General features: G+C 31.4%; 1 protein-coding gene across 4 annotated transcripts in view; it reads left to right on the plus strand.

Annotated features, from left to right (window-relative positions):
* LOC143067067 (retinal guanylyl cyclase 2-like) overlaps positions 1-19,021 on the plus strand; it is a 67,802-nt gene that overhangs the window by 36,063 nt on the left and 12,718 nt on the right. For 3 of the 4 annotated variants that reach the window (XM_076240083.1, XM_076240080.1, XM_076240081.1), the window contains exons 4-12: positions 517-631; positions 4,159-4,281; positions 6,677-6,754; positions 7,733-7,837; positions 8,332-8,403; positions 11,795-11,942; positions 12,765-12,914; positions 13,932-14,103; positions 18,299-18,439. In XM_076240083.1, the coding sequence (XP_076096198.1) occupies positions 517-631; positions 4,159-4,281; positions 6,677-6,754; positions 7,733-7,837; positions 8,332-8,403; positions 11,795-11,942; positions 12,765-12,914; positions 13,932-14,103; positions 18,299-18,439 (1,104 nt within the window). Of the gene's footprint in view, positions 1-202; positions 632-4,158; positions 4,282-6,676; positions 6,755-7,732; positions 7,838-8,331; positions 8,404-11,794; positions 11,943-12,764; positions 12,915-13,931; positions 14,104-18,298; positions 18,440-19,021 lie in introns of those variants that run through there. The other variant, XM_076240084.1, reaches the window with a different exon arrangement.

Raw genomic sequence — 19,021 nt, forward strand, 5'->3', positions numbered from 1 at the left:
ACTACTTATAAACTAAATACACAAAACACTACTGATAAACTAAATACCGAATAAAACGAGCGACTTTTAATTACGTTTATGGTGATAGCAGGTTTAGTCGTTGAGGAAGTCGGTGGCTATTATCTGGGTTTTACTGTAAATATTGTTAATCGATTCTGAAGATACAAATCAAGGTAACAAAGAGAAAATGATCGAGTCACGTATATCCTAAACAGAAGCGAGATCGGGTACCCAAAACTTCTACTAGGACAGAAAGACATTACCGTGTCGAGTTCTAGAGAATGTTCTATAACAGCTTTACTGACAGTTCCTGACATTTCATGAACAGTTAGCACTGTTATATATTATTGAAGCAACAGTATAATTATATAACTTTGTGTTCAATATGGATGCGGAAGAAGAAAATATATTTATGATGTAGTAGCTCTTTGGTGAGAGTATTTATTTTTCGTATAACTTATCTTATTCATTACAACGACACCGACGCTACATGAAGTGCGTATATTTATTTTTTAGGAGGAAGCATGCAGACAGATTGATGACAAAAGGTCCAAATAAAATCATTTTCGAGCTTTCAGATTTGACATTTTTACACAGGAAAAAATTAAAATCAGCAAAACTTGATAATTTGGTAAGTCCTATCTTACATTCCAGGGCCGTAACTAGGGTTCAAATTCAGGGGAGGCAGGGGTTTGGGGGCCGCCGATTGAGCCCCCCTGCTGATTTTTTTCTCGCAGTAAAATGGCTAAAAATGACCCGTTTTCCTTCGATTTACTTACTTTAAGAAACATCAGTATTGCTTGAACCTGGAAACAATTTTTATGCAAAAACAAACTGAGATTGCTGTTCAAGGTGAGCCAAGGATCCGTCTTATAGGCCGTACTTTGACCTATAATTATTAACGTTAAATACATTGTGACCGCAAATTTTGTTCTCAACATGGCTAAAATCACCCGTTTTCGTTCGATTTCCTTACTTTAAGAAACATCAGTATTGCTGGATCCTGGAAGCAATTTTTATGCAAACAATTATTATCTGTATTTAAAGATATTTTTGTTAGAAATCAAACTGGTAAGTAAAAAAAACATATAAAGCAAAATCATAGAAAGCAAGATATTTTTTTTTTGTCGAGGACCTTGAATTTCAATATTGTTGAAAGCTGAACAGACATGTATATAACTACAACCAGGGACTTTCTAAACTAGTATATACTTAGTTTAGAAAGTCTCTGCTTCAACGAATGGGAGTGTTTAACTACTAAGGCATTGACCATAATGTTCTCATACGATCGGCTGGGAGACGTTAAAAAAAATGACCCAAAGGCTGATTCAGCTGTTAACGAATTTCCGATATCATAAAAGATTCACAATACAAAGGGAACTTCCTCTGCTTAATGGAGCCCCTAAATAAATGTGAATATAGTTAAGTTTATTCAAAATTGTCGAAAGCAAAGTTTCATATGTGTTCTCGTACGAATACTGAATAACAGACGGACGGCCACATGAAAAAAAAATATATACTGAAACGGTTCACTTTCGATCAAAAAAACGGAAAATGACAGATATATCACGTATCATGATAACACTGTTAAAACTGTAAACTTGTGTTGTTTATAATATAAATTTGAGTTCTTCGTGTACATATTGTCAATATTTCATTTTATTACTTCAAAAAAAAAAAATTTTGGTGTAGAAAATTCAGGGGAGGCAGTTGCCTCCCCTGCCTCATAGGTAGTTACGGCCCTGCATTCTATAAGTTTACTTATTTAACATCAGTCAAGTATGTCTTACAAATTCTCATTAAAACACATACAGTCTTATATTCTCTTTATTTATATATACCGAAAAGAAATCCCTACGAAAACCGTCACCATGGCATTTCTTCTAGATCAAGAAAAAGATCATTCGAAATAAGTGTAATCATTTACTGATATCAGTTCTATTTTTAATAACATAAAATCAATTTATATATTGCAAAAGAATAGTCTAAAGGCTCCCACTATTTTGCTATCTAGAGTGATGGAAAGGTTGAGGTTAATATTGATTCTGATTTTTCGGGCGATCGTAAGAAGACTTTTTCATCAGTGTTTTGCTATAGTTTATTTTATCCAAAACAATCATTAGTTTTCTGTTGTTTTTGTTCATGTAAGTACAGTTTTGTAGGTAATTAGCTGGTTTTTTTTTTTTGTCCATGTATGATTAGATTTTATATGTGACTGCCTGTTGTTTTTCATTCATGGAAGATTAGTTTTACAAGTAACAACCTGTTGTTTTTTGTCCATGGATGATTAGGCTTTATAAGTGACTGCCTGTTGTTTTTTTTTTTATTCATGGAAGATTAGTTTTACAAGTAACAACCTGTTGTTTTTTGTCCATGGATGATTAGGTTTTATAAGTCACTGCCTGTTGTTTTTTGTCCATTGATGGTTAGATTTATAAGTGACTGTCTGTTGTTTTTTGTCCATTGATGATTAGGTTTTATAAGTGACTGCCTGTTGTTTTTTATTCATGGAAGATTAGTTTCATAAGTAACAGACAGTTGTTTTTTGTCCATGGATTATTAGGGTATATAAGTCCCTGGCTGTTGTTTTTTGTTCACGGAACTAATTTTTAAGTGACTGCCTGTTGTTTTTATCCATGAATGATTAGGTTGTATAGGTCACTGCCTGTTGTTTTTTGTCCATGGATGGTTAGATTTGTAAGTGACTGTCTTTTGCTTTTTGTCCATAGATGATTAAGTTTTTAAGTGACGGCCTGTTGTTTTTTGTTCATGAAAGTGCCTGACGTTTGGTTTTGATCGTGAACGATTAGTTTTATAAGTGATTAACTGTTGTTCATTGAAGGTTAGTTTTATAAGTGGCTAAATATTAGTTTTTCTTTGTTCATGGAAGATTTGTTTTCAAAATGACTGACTTATTTTCTGTTCATGACAGACTAGTTTTATGTTCATGGAAGACTAGTTTTATGTTCATGGAAGACTAGTTTTATAATTTCCTGTCTGTTGTTTTTCTTCATGGAAGTTTACGTTTATAAGTGACTTACTGCTGTTTTTGTTTCTGACAAATTAGTTTTACAATTTCCTGTCTGTTGTTTGTGTTCATGAAAGTTTAGATCTATAAGTGACTGCCTGCTGTTTTTGTTAATGGAAGATAAATTTAATAATTGACTAACTGTTGTTAGTGTTCACGGAAGACTAAGTTGATAAGTTCCTGTCTATTGTTTTATCAATGGAAAATTAGGTTTCTAATTTCCTGTCGTTTTTTTTTTGTCCATGGAAGATTACGTTTATAAGTGACTGTGTTGTTTTTCTTCATGGAAGATTAATTCTATAAGTGACTAACTGCTTTTGCTTGTTCATGAACAAATAATTTTATATGAGACTTACTGTATTTTTTTATTTTATTTTTTTGTTCATGAAAGATTAGTTTTACAAGATACTGCCTGTTGTTTTTGTTCATGGAAGTAGTTTTATATGTGACTAACTTGTTTTTTGTTCATGGAAAATTAGTTTTATAAGTGACTAACTGTTGATTTTGTTAATGGAAGTCGTTTTATAAGTGATTACCTGATGATTTTGCCCAAAGAAGATCAGGTTGATTAGTAGGTAGCTGCTATTCGTGGTATGTTTTATAATTTACCTGTATTATTTAATTGATGGTTCTTATCATCTACATGTATATTAACACCCACCGTCATGTTATATAATAATATCAGTATATAGAAATCAAGTCACATCACTTGCAGGCTATGAAAAACACCATATTGAAAATGGCAGTTGTTAATATGTGCTCAAAATATAATTAAAAAAAGTAAAAAGATATCATTAATGATCACATAACTGTTATTTCTGTTTAAAATAACTGCATTTCTGTTCTCTTATCTATATAAACTAAAGTTAGAAAATAGTTCACCTGTCCCTGAGACTACTTAACCCTGTTTCCGTAAATTCATGTCATTAATATATAACTGACAATGGATAAATACTATAATCCTTCACATAGGACCAAAGTTTGTTAGAAAAGTTACAGATCGATCTCTTGATCCTTTATTTTGATAAATTACTGGATGTTATGACAAAGACTGGATCAATTTACAGCAGTTTATGTGATAATGGAAAAGGTAACCACTACATATGTATCAATCCCATAAATCGTTACAGAGTCAGAGAGGAGGAGTCTTTGTTGATAAGCCAGACATTGTTAAAGGGTCAGAGAAAGCCAATAACCGGTCAATGGTGTCTTTACATGAGTTATCAGAATTCTCAGAGATCGCCAGATATAAGGTAAATATTGACAGGGATAGTCAGCATTACAGATGTGCTTGGGTATACAATTGAAAATGGAAATGGGGAATGTGTCAAAGAGACAACCACCCGACCATAGAACAGACAACAACAGAAGGTCACAAATAGGGTATACTCATATTTTTTTTTTTAAGTAAAAAGATGATTGTCAATAAATAGATAGACAAGAGAACAACACAATGTTGACTGCTATACCCCTATTTTTGACATTTTTACCTATTATGTCTCTTTTGTTTTTCAAACATCGTTGCCAATGTAATTGAATTTGATGCGACTGTCATACTAGTGAGAGTTTTAGCTAGCTATAAATTTAGATTTAATCAACCATTTCCTACATTAAAAAATGCCTGTATCAAGTCACGAATAATGACGGCTGTTATCCATTCGTTTGATGTGTTTGAGCTTTTTTCCATTTGAATTTCCTTTTTGAATTTTCCTCGGAGTTTAGTGTTTTTTTTTATTTTACTTTTTACACATCAAACCCATGCCGTAAAACTGCGAAAAGCACCGCCATTACACTAATGTAAAACAAATCAAACAGAAAACAGCATGTCGATGTATACCTTAACACAAACATTAACGGTACCAATTTTAATGCCTGAGATGGAAATTAGGACTAGAATATTCCCCTCAAATTGGAGATCCCTTGACCTGGGACAGATGTGTTACACTGTGTATCATATTAAACTGTAAACAAGTTTGAATGGACATATTTCATTAGATCAGTTCAAAGCATTAACACAGGAATTTCACCCAAGCCGTTGGTATGGGCGTCCTAAACTTGCAGGGAGGTGATGTTTTGTTCGCTCCGTTTTGAAATCCTAACAGTGACTGCAATCGATTTATGAATTTCGAACAGCGGTATACTACTGATGCCTTTATTTACCCTGTCCAGTAATAAATATGTCATGAATGTCTAGGATGAGAACAAATTAAAAATGAAAACAATTGGTAGGTCCTGTAATAGAGCCTGCGGGATGCCTGCCACTGGAAAATGGGGACAAATTGGATAGGGTAAGACATTTACCTTGCAACAGACCACCTACGGACTCCTCAGATAGTTGTCAGTCTAGAGGTTTTTCACTTACAGAGAGCGTGTCACTATCTCAACACGAGGCATCGTATTTAACGTCCTCATTCTAACAGTACGTGGCTGTGTACTTCCTGGACCGACAAACGGACGCCCAAATTTGGCAATGTTTTAATTCCGGTCTGAATTACTAATCTTGATAAAGTAAAAATTGCATTAAAATGAAAAAAATTATAAATGAAAGCACCTTTGTCCAGACCCTCCTGATTCCTGAATGTTAATGATGACAATTAGCAAGTTAATCTCCATTTCCATGTTTGAAAACTGTATATAATCTATAACTTATGGGCCTATTAACTGTCGGCGGAAAACCTGTATCTATTCTAGAAGCACATTGATTTAACATTATCTTGTTTCTACGGAAATAATTATGTAATGATTTGTTTACCTAATTCACTGTTTGCCTTGCCTTGAATTATGTTTGTTCAAACTTAACGACTTCTGTGAGACACATAGTATGACTAATTATGGACTTGTTCAAAAATTATTGACTACAGTAAATAATAAATTCATGATTAGTTTGGTTTGTGAATGTCAAATCTGTGTAAATATTAGCATTCCTGATATCCGGAATTGTTGATGAGGTTTCTGTGGTTATCTAGTATTGTTTTCAATGTCTTGTCGTATAAGAACATAACAGGGGAAAATAGGATCGAATTCAAGAGCAAGTCATATAATCTCACATAGAAAATCTTATGGAACAGATTTTATATTTTGAATTTGCGATGTTAAAACAAACATAAGATAACTTACATGAGTAATCTGTTAATTCCTATAGTTAGCTCGGGATCATGATGGGAGTTTTAACGACCTTGATTGGCTATAAAGGCCTCGCACGGTCGGTTTAGCTTTTGATTCATCCGTTTACCTTTTTATAAACTTTACACAACGAAAGTTGATACCCTGCATTTATTATGCTTTTCAATTACATATTGTCAAATCGCTGAATGAAAGACCCTCTCCTAAATTAGTCAAAAATAACATAAAAGAGCACAGTTTACCTTTACGATTTATTGTTGTTTTGGTCTCGTCCTGAATATGCAAGCAATGTTTACCACTGGACATTTAGCTTATAAGTAATCAATCAATCATTGAGAGCTTTAAGAGAAAATAGTGTATTTATTAAAAAGAATAGTATCAAGTGTGAGCTTGTCATGTTTCATGTATATTTTTCATCACAGAGTTGATCGGTTGTATATGTTAAACGATTTCCTGGTTAGGTATTGCCGCCGTGTTATTTATATGTATATTTAGATCAAAATCTTCATTTTTTTCTGAATTTAGGGAGATATTGTATACGTCAAAGAAATTTCTACAAAAGGCTTTGAAGTTTCAGGGAAAATGATGGCACAGTTTAGAACTGTAAGTATATTCTAACATTTGGATGTCCTTTATATTCAACCATCCGAATTCCGTTTATATTCTGTAAAGAATACTATTAAACTATATAATACATGTAGTAGTCTCTTGAAAAATCATTTGAAACCATTAAGACGTCTGTTTGAATAGATAGCAGCTAATTGTGAAAATCATACATGTAATGCAATATGCAGGGGCGGATGCAGGAATTTTCGAAAGGGGGGGGTGCTAACCCAGGGCACCCAGGGCAAAAGGGGGGGGGTGCAAAACATATGTCCCGATACAAATGCATTGATCGGCAAAAATAAAGGGGGGGTGCGCACCCCCGGAACCCCCCCCCCCCCCCTGGATCCGTCACTGATATGTAATAATCACATGACAGCAAATAACGATTTACATCTTGATATAAAAATGTTCCATATGAAAAAAATAGCTCATGATCTGACTATGAAGCCATCTATTTTGATTGATTTATTTGTGCGATGTCATCTTCCTCCATTTTTTTCCAATTACAGTTGTTTTAAGTACGTTTGTACTGTTGGGTTTATACAATATAAAGACCATACAGTTAATTATATCGCTATTCAGTGTACGATAAAATTAGAGATCATGTGTCCAAACTTTGCTTTTAAGGATCTGAAAGCGCTCTGTTTAACTTTCTTTTTATGGAACTTTTGGGATCCTCTGGATTTATCCGATGAATACACACCTTCAAAAACTTGAAGGCTCAAATTTCATTGGCTGATGTAATTTTTACCAGAACAGACAGTGAAACGAAATGTTGTCAGATTCTTGTAAGCAAAGCTTATTCGCAAGATCTGCATTTAATCAGATTGATTAAATTACAATTACAAATGTAACAAGTTAACGTGAAATATATGATTGAAACAAATTTGCATAGAATTCTTGCATACGAAACATAGTTCTTGTAAAGGAAACCACGCTTATAGTTTATGCAATTTTTTAAATTATGTTTTTCAGCTTCGTGAAATTAGACACGAAAATGTGAATCCGATGTATGGTATTCTTATTGATCCAACATGTTATGCTGTTGTTTCCGAATATTGTAACAGGGGAAGCTTACAGGTAAAACAGTTAGATCACACTTCACACAGTATACAACAGTAACTGTTGCTTATAGAAAATAGTTTGCCTTTTATGCGGTATCATTTTCCTTCACTGTGACATTACTTTTTTACATTCATTTCTTTTTTGCTGCACACACGATGTTTATAATCTTTGTAGAAGACTTGAAAATAATGAAACAAACCTTTTGAATAACCTATTGTTATACATCTACTGCATACGCATCAAAAAAATAAATTTTAATACGTTTTTCGGTTGTTTGAAAAAAGTAAAATAACAAAAATATCGAACTTCGAGGAAAATTCAAACGGACAGTCACTAATCTAATGACAAAATCAAAAGCTCAAACACACCAAAGGAATAGTAGATGACAACTGTCATGTTCCTGACTTTGGTACAGTCATTACAGGCTAAACATCACGTCTTTGATATAACGTCAATCGTTTATTATATGAACAGCAGACATTATTGCTTGCATTTTTATCTATTTATAGGATGTGATAAAAAGTGCGAACATCAAACTAGACTGGGATTTTAAAGTATCATTGTTGACAGATTTAGTAAGGGTAAGCCGGGTTTTATTATTCCATAAGAAGTCAGACAAGTTCAATGATTGAAACTTATTTTGTGAATGAATTTTATTCTCATCAACTAATAACATAGTTATAGAGACAATAAGTATATACAACAATATAATATACAGTGCATGTATGAAGTAAATGATATACATTAACCAGGAGGAGAGACTTTCACATTAACAGCTTTAATATATCGAAATAATTTTTCTAAAACTGTAATATTATTTGAGGAAAACAGATTACATAATTTCAAGGTGTTTGGATTTTTCCAACAAAATTTTGGTAATATTTTTGTCTATCATTAACGAAAGATTTACAAGACAAAATATAATGATACTCGTCACCGATTTCAGCCGAGCCACAGATACGACACAATCTATGATTTCTCGACAGATTGTTATATCTCCCTGTCTCAACTGGTAGACGGTGGCTACCACATCTAAATTTACAAAACATATACATACAATTCAATGGTAAAATAGATATAATATATTCTTCAAATTTAAATTCTTTTTTAAATATTCTATAACATATACCTTTTGAGGTAGAATTCATATTTTCATACCATTCCTGTATAAATTGGTCCTTCAGTTTTTGTTCTACACATTTAGAAATCCACAGAGCAAAAAAGTACCCTGTTGATTCCAAATATTTGACATTCCACAATTGTCTAATGTGTTTTTTATAAAACATAACCATTTACTCTCCAAACCATAATTATTAGAATAGACTAATAATAGCTTAAATAATAGTGAAGAGACTTAACATTCTTCTCCATGTAAAAGACGACACCAAAACTTTACCATACGAATTCTTGCGTGAAATGAAATGGGATATCTTCCCAGCTCTCCGTAAATCATAAAATTTGAAGTAGATTGTTTCAAATGTAATATAAGTTTGCAAAATCGCATATGTACTTTTTCGAGTAACTCTAAATTTTCCAAACCCCAAATTTCTCATCCATACAAAAGTATCGGTAAAATAGTTTTGTCAAAAATATCTAATTGACATTCAATAGACAAATTGTTTTTTCTACATTTTTGTAACAATCCATACGTTGCTTTTGTAGCTTTTCCATATAAATATTTTCTTGTCTTAAAAAAAAAGCCACTTTTTGAAAAAAATAATTCCAAGATATTTATATTCATTTACTATCTCGATTTCATAATCTTCAATATAAGATTTAAATTCTTTGACAGTCGACATTTGAGAATACCATAACTTTTGTTTTCTGCACATTTACTTTCAGTTTCCATTGTTTACAATAATCACAAAATTCATTAAGCATCAATTGTAAGTCTTCATTTGATTCTGACATCAACATTGTATCGTCAGCATACAGTAAAATAAACATATTGAAATAAACCATTAGTTCATTTTCTATATCTTTACTAATAGTTTCTAAACCTTCAGCATGTGTAGTTTCTAGAAAGTCTTGCAAGTCATTTAGATATAAAGAAAACAAAATAGGAGAGATATTCCCCCTTGTCTAACTCCTATATCACAAGCAAAGAATTCAGACTTGTCATTATCCTGTACTATACAGGATTTCGTATCTTGATACATATTTTGTACAATTCAAAAAAAGTACCATTTATGTGGTTCTGTAGAAGTTTGAAAAATTAAGAGTTTCTATGTACAAAATCAAAGGCTTTTTCAAAATCTATAAACGTACAGTAAAGTTTCTTTCTATTAAAAATAATAATTGAAACAATACATACAGAGAAAAAATATGGTCGTTAGTAGAACATCCTGATCTGAATCCAGCTTGATTCTCATGTAAAATCTTATAATGATCGAAAAATGTACTTAATCTATCATTCAAAATAGATGTGAATATCTTCCCAATGCAAGATAACAGTGTTATGGGTCTATAATTTTTTGGTTCCATTTTACTCCCTTTATTCTTAAAAATAGGTAAAACATTACCAAAAAGCCACGACTCTGGTACAATACCTGTATCAAAAATCAAATTGAATAAATAAACATAAATGTCAATCATAGAATCCAATGAAGATGAAATGTATTCATTAATAATTATATCATCACCTGGAGACTTGTTATTTTTCGCTTTTTTTTTACTGCTTTTCTTATTTCATCTGCAGTTATTTCCTTGTTTATCATCTCATTTACTTCGTCTGAATTTATCTCGTTTGTAATAACAAAATCGTCTGAATGATCTTTGTTTGTATAAAATCTTTAAAAAAGTCAACCAAAGTTTGCAAAGGAATTTTAGAAATATCTCTTTGCCTATAACCATGAAAAAGTTTCCAAAATTCTTTGGGATTTTTTGTTCTCATGTTTTTCATTTTGTTTCGAAAATCTGTATTAAATCTCACAATAGCATTATCCATAGTTTTCTTATAGGAAAGTTCACTCACCCTTAATCTTTTTTTAAATATATTTGTATTTTTGTCCATCTGATGAGTTAAGCCTTTTTCAACTGATTTTTATAGTTCGTTCTTATGTTGTACTGTTATACCACTGTCCCAGGTTAGGGGGAGGGTTGGGATCCCGCTTACATGTTTAACCCCGCCACATTATTTAAGTATGTGCCTGTCCCAAGTCAGGAGCCTGTAATTCAGTGGTTGTCGTTTGTTTATGTGTTACATATTTGTTTTTCGTTCATTTTTTTTTATATAAATAAGGCCGTTAGTTTTCTCGTTTGAATTGTTTTACATTGTCTTATCGGGGCCTTTTATAGCTGACTATGCGGTATGGGCTTTGCTCATTGATGAAGGCCGTACAGTGACCTATAATTGTTAACGTCTGTGTCATGTTGGTCTCTTGTGGACAGTTGTCTCATTGGCAATTATACCAAATCTTCGTTTTTATATATTGAACCATATTTTTTACACAGTCTTTTTGATTTTCTGAATTCTTATTTTGCTTTCAAACATTCCAGATCAAACCATTGCTTTTTTGAATGTCTGTTATGTGCTTTATTGCATGTGAGGTAATTTGTCGATATTGATTAACCCAGAAATGTGTAAACCATAGATGTGGTTTAATACATCTATGATTAACCTAAGGCAGACTAGATAAATTGTCTGGTATTAAAGCTATTTAAAATTTATTAGATTCAGTTCAACTGCATGCAAAAGCAAACACATACTTCTTATTTTGTAATTGTAGTTCCTTTTAATTATTTTTGTAAGTCAAAATCAGTAGTGAATGTAAATGCAGAGGTTGGAACTTATACTATTGAGATATATAATTCCTTACCTCAGCAATAGAACTCGTATCATAACATCGAAGATTGGTACCTCATTGTATCACCAGCATCATACATGTAACATGAAAAACTTTTCGTAGAAATGTTTTGAAATATTTAATATATTTAGTTTTCACAAATAATTTCACGATGATGATTTTGCAGGGATTAAGATTTATTCAAAATAGTGCTGTACGATATCATGGTAACTTGAAGTCCAGGAACTGCGTAATCGACAGTAGATGGGTGCTAAAATTAACAGATTTTGGATTAAAAGAAAAGTTCAGAGCAAATATCGAACCGGAATTGGCAGGTATGATTACTCTACTTAGTTTTAGCTGAATAAACGTCCATTCTAACTAAAAAAAAAACAGCTTGTCATGCTGTTCACGTGAAAAGGTTATATAACATGTATGTTTCATTAAATACTTTATTTTGATTGGCTAACAGCAACCTCGCATCATTCTGAAATAAACGGCAGTAATTTCAAAGAGAAATGTCACGAGTGCAAAGAAAAGTATAAAAGAAAAACTTGATAGAAATCGTGTTTTCGTGATCCTATCATACAAATGTAGTTCTAAGTTTTGAATACTTCTTTCAACAGTTTTATGGGACTGTAAAAGCGGCGATCGTGTGTACATTTTTAGAATGAAGTGCGGAACAAAATGTACTTTGGTTAACGATTTTACAACCCAATAAATTCACAAAAAGAAGCATTCGATTCTTAAGCAGATGTTTATAACTTGAAAATGATTTTTTTATATTTAACTTTGATCTCTTTATTTCTGTTATTTTTCCTGAAAATTTGATAATGCATAGTTCCTGAAAATATTTGTAATTAATATTTAATCACTTAAGTTACCAATGGTTATACATAGTTCCTGAAATTGATAAAAAATAATCCCTAATTCTACAACTTTACTCACAGGCACTTGTTTCAGACCCCCTCCCCTATATACCAAAATATATCACGAGACAAGTGCCTGTGACTTTACTGTAACATATATACCGAATGCGGGAATATATTAACTACATGTAGTAAAGTTAAGTTGTTTATTAATTGTCAGCCTGACTTTACAGTTTTTGTTAAGATTATTGAACAGCGAGTAAATATTTCTTTGTTCTATAATTACAGATCTTCTTTGGACAGCACCGGAACATCTTAGAGAACCAGGCTTTTGTATGAAAGGCTCTGAAAAAGGCGATATGTATAGTTTTGCTATAGTTACTCAGGAATTAATTCTTAGAATGAGTCCATTCGGAATGGTAGATTTGAAACGAGAAGGTATGCATGTATGTTAAATATAAGTCACAGTTACTATCATATGACAAGATAAAGATGTAAGACTAGGTCCTTGTATAAAATGACAAAACCACTTTCGGGCAGTTTTGTTAATGACAATCGCTAAGTCATACTTAGAGGCAGCTTTAATCTAAAATATGTTTTTAAATCATAAAATCTTTTGGAATACTGACTACAACCAAGAGGAAACGCGTATGTAAATCACAAGATCTGCCGAACGGAGCGTGACCGGATTTACCGGGAGGATATTCATCTCTCACTTTGATAAAAAAAAATCCTGTTACTGGTATAGTTTTTTTTTAAATCGTATTTGTTAATAATTACAAATGGGTCCGAGTCGGTTAACATGGGTTGTTTATCGTGTGTGTATAGTTTTCTTTTGTGTCATTTACCGCAGAGAAAAGGCTAATGCAATTGTTTAAATGTATAAGTTGACAGTATAACCATGTTAAAAGTAAGAAGTTAGAGTAATGGACATTTGGCATCAACCCCTAATGGTTTTACTAACCCTCTATGGAACCGTAGGGGTCAGTAGCAAACCAGATAATTTTAACTTGTGAAAGGTCTTGTTTTCTAAATAACTGTTTGATCCTTCACCAAAATAACAAAATTGAGAAAAGCACATGTACTTATTATTCATGTGTTACTCATTTGAAAAAAAATTGTTTTAATGATTTTTTACAGACTTTTTCATCCAACAAAACGAGATTTGAGGAGATATTATAGCGATCTTTACGAATTGAATTGTAATTAAAAAAAAAATACATTGAAACTTATATATTGGATTGAACGTTAAAGGGTGACTTATTGGTTCTTTCGGCCGGGTGAATAGTATATGTAATTGTACTCTGTACAAATTTATATATTTATGCTTATTTTAACATGTCACTATAATAAACAATTTACTTATAGCTATGTAAGATCGCGTTCATTTTGAAAATTAAACAAATCACAATTTTGAATTACACTTTTGCTGCAGCATTTGCTTATACTTGGCAGAAATAATAAAGAAATTGAAGAAACCTCCACCTTTACTACGACCATCCGTTTCTCCGCAGGCAGCACCGCCACAATATATACAGTTGATGAAATCTTGCTGGGCAGAAAATCCAGATCTCAGGCCTTCCATTGAAGAAGTTTATCACCAATACAAAACAATCTCAGGGGGAAAGTTAGTATTTATTGTAGATTTTATATACCAAAACAATCTCAGGGGGAAAGTTAGTATTTATTGTAGATTTTATATACCAAAACAATCTCAGATCTCAGGGAGAAAGTTAGTATTTATTGTAGATTTTATACAAAAAAAACAATCTCAGGGGGAAAGTTAGTATTTATTGTAGATTTTATACACCAAAACAATCTCGGGGGAAAAGTTAGTATTTATTGTAGATTTTATATACCAAAACAATCTCAGGGAGAAAGTTAATATTTATTGTAGATTTTATACACCAAAACAATCTCAGGGGGAAAGTTAGTATTTATTGTAGATTTTATATACCAAAACAATCTCAGGGAGAAAGTTAATATTTATTGTAGATTTTATACACCAAAACAAGCTCAAGAGGAAAGTTAGTATTTATTGTAGATTTTATACACCAAAACAATCTCAGGGGGAAAGTTAGTATTTATTGTAGATTTTATATACCAAAACAATCTCAGATCTCAGGAGAAAGTTAGTATTTATTGTAGATTTTATACACCAAAACAATCTCAGGGGGAAAGTTAGTATTTATTGTAGATTTTATACACCAAAACAATCTCGGGGGGAAAGTTAATATTTATTGTAGATTTTAAATACCAAAACAATCTCAGGGGGAAAGTTAGTATTTATTGTAGATTTTATATACCAAAACAATCTCAGGGGGGAAGTTAGTATTTATTGTAGATTTTATATACCAAAACAATCTCAGGGAGAAAGTTAATATTTATTGTAGATTTTATACACCAAAACAATCTCAGGGGAAAGTTAGTATTTATTGTAGATTTTATATACCAAAACAATTTATTGTAGATTTTATATACAAAAACAATCTCAGGGGGAAAGTTAGTATTTATTGTAGATTTTATATACCAAAACAATCTCAGGGGGAAAGTTAGTATTTATTGTAGATTTTATATACCAAAACAATCTCAGATCTCAGGAGAAAGTTAGTATTTATTGTAGATTTTATACACCAAAACAATCTCAGGGGGAAAGTTAGTATTTATTGTAGATTTTATACACCAAAACAATCTCGGGGGGAAAGTTAATATTTATTGTAGATTTTAAATACCAAAACAATCTCAGGGGGAAAGTTAGTATTTATTGTAGATTTTATATACCAAAACAATCTCAGGGGGGAAGTTAGTATTTATTGTAGATTTTATATACCAAAACAATCTCAGGGAGAAAGTTAATATTTATTGTAGATTTTATACACCAAAACAATCTCAGGGGAAAGTTAGTATTTATTGTAGATTTTATATATCAAAACAATTTATTGTAGATTTTATATACCAAAACAATCTCAGGGGGAAAGTTAGTATTTATTGTAGATTTTATATACCAAAACAATCTCAGGGGGAAAGTTAGTATTTATTGTAGATTTTATATACCAAAACAATCTCAGGGGAAAGTTAGTATTTATTGTAGATTTTATATACCAAAACAATCTCAAGGGGGAAGTTAGTATTTATTGTAGATTTTATACACCAAAGCAATCTCAGGGGGAAAGTTAGTATTTATTGTAGATTTTATATACCAAAACCATCTCGGGGGGAAAGTTATTATTTATTGTTTTTATACACCAAAACAATCTCAGGGGGAAAGTTATTATTTATTGTAGATTTTATACACCAAAACAATCTCAGGGGGAAAGTTAGTAATTATTATAGATTTTATATACCAAAACAATCTCAGGGGGAAAGTTAGTATTTATTGTAGATTTTATATACCAAAACAATCTCAGGGGGAAAGTTAGTATTTATTGTAGATTTTATATACCAAAACAATCTCAGGGAGAAAGTTAATATTTATTGTAGATTTTATACACCAAAACAATCTCAGGGGAAAGTTAGTATTTATTGTAGATTTTATATACCAAAACAATCTCAGGGGGGAAGTTAGTATTTATTGTAGATTTTATATACCAAAACAATCTCAGGGAGAAAGTTAGTATTTATTGTAGATTTTATATACCAAAACAATCTCAGGGGAAAGTTAGTATTTATTGTAGATTTTATATACCAAAACAATCTCAAGGGGGAAGTTAGTATTTATTGTAGATTTTATACACCAAAGCAATCTCAGGGGGAAAGTTAGTATTTATTGTAGATTTTATATACCAAAACCATCTCGGGGGGAAAGTTATTATTTATTGTTTTTATACACCAAAACAATCTCAGGGGGAAAGTTATTATTTATTGTAGATTTTATACACCAAAACAATCTCAGGGGGAAAGTTAGTAATTATTATAGATTTTATATACCAAAACAATCTCAGGGGGAAAGTTAGTATTTATTGTAGATTTTATATACCAAAACAATCTCAGGGGGAAAGTTAGTATTTATTGTAGATTTTATATACCAAAACAATCTCAGGGAGAAAGTTAATATTTATTGTAGATTTTATACACCAAAACAATCTCAGGGGAAAGTTAGTATTTATTGTAGATTTTATATACCAAAACAATCTCAGGGGGGAAGTTAGTATTTATTGTAGATTTTATATACCAAAACAATCTCAGGGAGAAAGTTGATATTTATTGTAGATTTTATACACCAAAACAATCTCAGGGGAAAGTTAGTATTTATTGTAGATTTTATATACCAAAACAATCTCAGGGAGAAAGTTAGTATTTATTGTAGATGTTATACACCAAAATAATCTCAGGGGTAAAGTTAGTATTTATTGTAGATGTTATACACTAAAACAATCTCAGGGGGAAAGTTAGTATTTATTGTAGATTTTATACACCAAAACAATCTCAGGGGGATCGTATTCATACCAAAAAACAGGGGTTAACTCAGGTATTGTGGAAGTTGCTGCTCCGTTAGAAATAATTGCTGTGGAACTCTTGTCCAAATACATTGATCGAGTCATACCAAAAGATATTAGGCAGCTAACAAATAAAGGATGGCTGAATGTCTCTTGTCTAAGCATATGACGCCAAATTCAACGACCATACAAAAAATACATTTCTTGTCACTTAATCTCCAAGATTTAAACAAAGCTCAAATCCAGAAATCTGTAATTTGACATAAAAGCTTACATTTCCCCTTGCACTTATTTAAACATATATCTGAGCAAAGATATTAATAACCAACAAATTGTAACCAGGAGGTTAAGCCTATTGCTATTACCTTCCGACCGCCGTTTCTAAGGCTGTCTGAGGTAAGGTATAAACATGATAAAAACAATGTTCAATGGAAAAGAAGGGAAACATAAAATTTATAAATGAGAAAATTAATGACACTAAATTACTTTATTAAGGAAGTTGGTGGATCAGAAAGAAAATCTCTTAATATCTTGAAAATTAATTACATTGATTATTTGAGATAAACTAAAATTACGTATCTAAATATCTTCAAGAAGAAAAATTGTATGTAAATGTTAATAGCGTTGAAATTAATTGTTATTCTATGTAATCACCAGACATTAAACAAATTTTCTATTTTGAAAAATGATTAAGTTGAATGACGACCTTTTTGTCCTGTCTGTATAATCAATTAATCGCAACCAGGAAGGGAATTAAATAAACGTAAAAACGGTATTTTCTGATTATTATTATCAGTAATTTGATTTTTTTTTTTTATCATTTATTGAAAAAGTAAACGTGGTATGATTTATAATGAGACAACTCTACACAAGAGACCAAATGACATAGAAATGAACAGCAATAATTTACCGTAATGCCACAATCATCGAAACAATGCCCACATCGAATAATCAGCTATATAATAGGCCCCGAAATTTTAATATGGGTCACCATGCTGCCTTCAACAATGAACAAAACCTATACTAAATAGGTCTCTATAAAGAGCACTGACATAACAAACAGCCTGATCATGACAAAACGAAAAACAGAAACAGAAACAATATAACAGACAGAAACCAACGACATCAAGTAAACTACAGATGAGTTATTTGTTCTAACTAAAAGCACACAATTTTTGTTTGATGTCAGTGATACTGAAAGAAAATAATCCTAGTTTACTTTTATAAACCTTATTCGCTATACCAAAAGTAGAAGCCTAAATTTGAATTCAGTCATGATTTAATTAGTGAATTATCATTCGCTTTCATTCTGGCTTTTCTCTATCTATTATCATTCACTTTGTACCGTTAACTAATTATACTCTACTCTATTCCATATTTCTGTAGAAAGCTCAACATCGTGGATTCTATGTTTCGAATGCTAGAGAAATATTCAAATGATTTGGAAGACATAGTGAAAGAAAGAACACTGGAACTTGAAGAAGAGAAAAAGAAAACAGACCTTCTTTTATTCCGAATGTTACCACCGTAAGTTGTCCTTCAGGATAATTGAGTTCCTGGTTTATCTGTTTGAACTGTTTCTGTGTACGTCCAGTCGATTCGGGAAGACCTTTACAAATGAATTATGTGTTCAGCAATGATGATTCTTTGAGTCTTGATTAGTGGTTAATAAAGCTACGTACATTTTTGTTATAACAAATAATATATCAAGTTCAGAAAATATTTGTGTTAAGAACTTGATTAATAATTGTTAAAAATATCAATTTTATTCATTCATCGTTTTTTTTTAAATATACATGGTAAAATTAATGTTATAAATGCCTAGTTTTATGTACACGTAACCTACACAAGGCCTACATTGACTATCGACTGCATGTAGACAAAACATGATTGACACTATATGTAAACATTGAGTTTTATCAATGGGAACGGGAAAAAAATGAGGGTAACAAAATTTGAGGAAAAAAATATTTTAAGGATAAAAAAAATTTGAGGAAAAAAAATACTTAAATAAGGAAAAAAATTTTGAGGAAAAAAAGTTTGAGGAAAAGTTTGTGAAAAAAAAATTTGAGGGAAAAACAATTTATGTGAAAAAAAAATCAGTTAGGA

The sequence above is a fragment of the Mytilus galloprovincialis genome, chromosome 3, assembly GCF_965363235.1.
Source record: "Mytilus galloprovincialis chromosome 3, xbMytGall1.hap1.1, whole genome shotgun sequence".
In the NCBI taxonomy this organism is placed as follows: domain Eukaryota; kingdom Metazoa; phylum Mollusca; class Bivalvia; order Mytilida; family Mytilidae; genus Mytilus; species Mytilus galloprovincialis.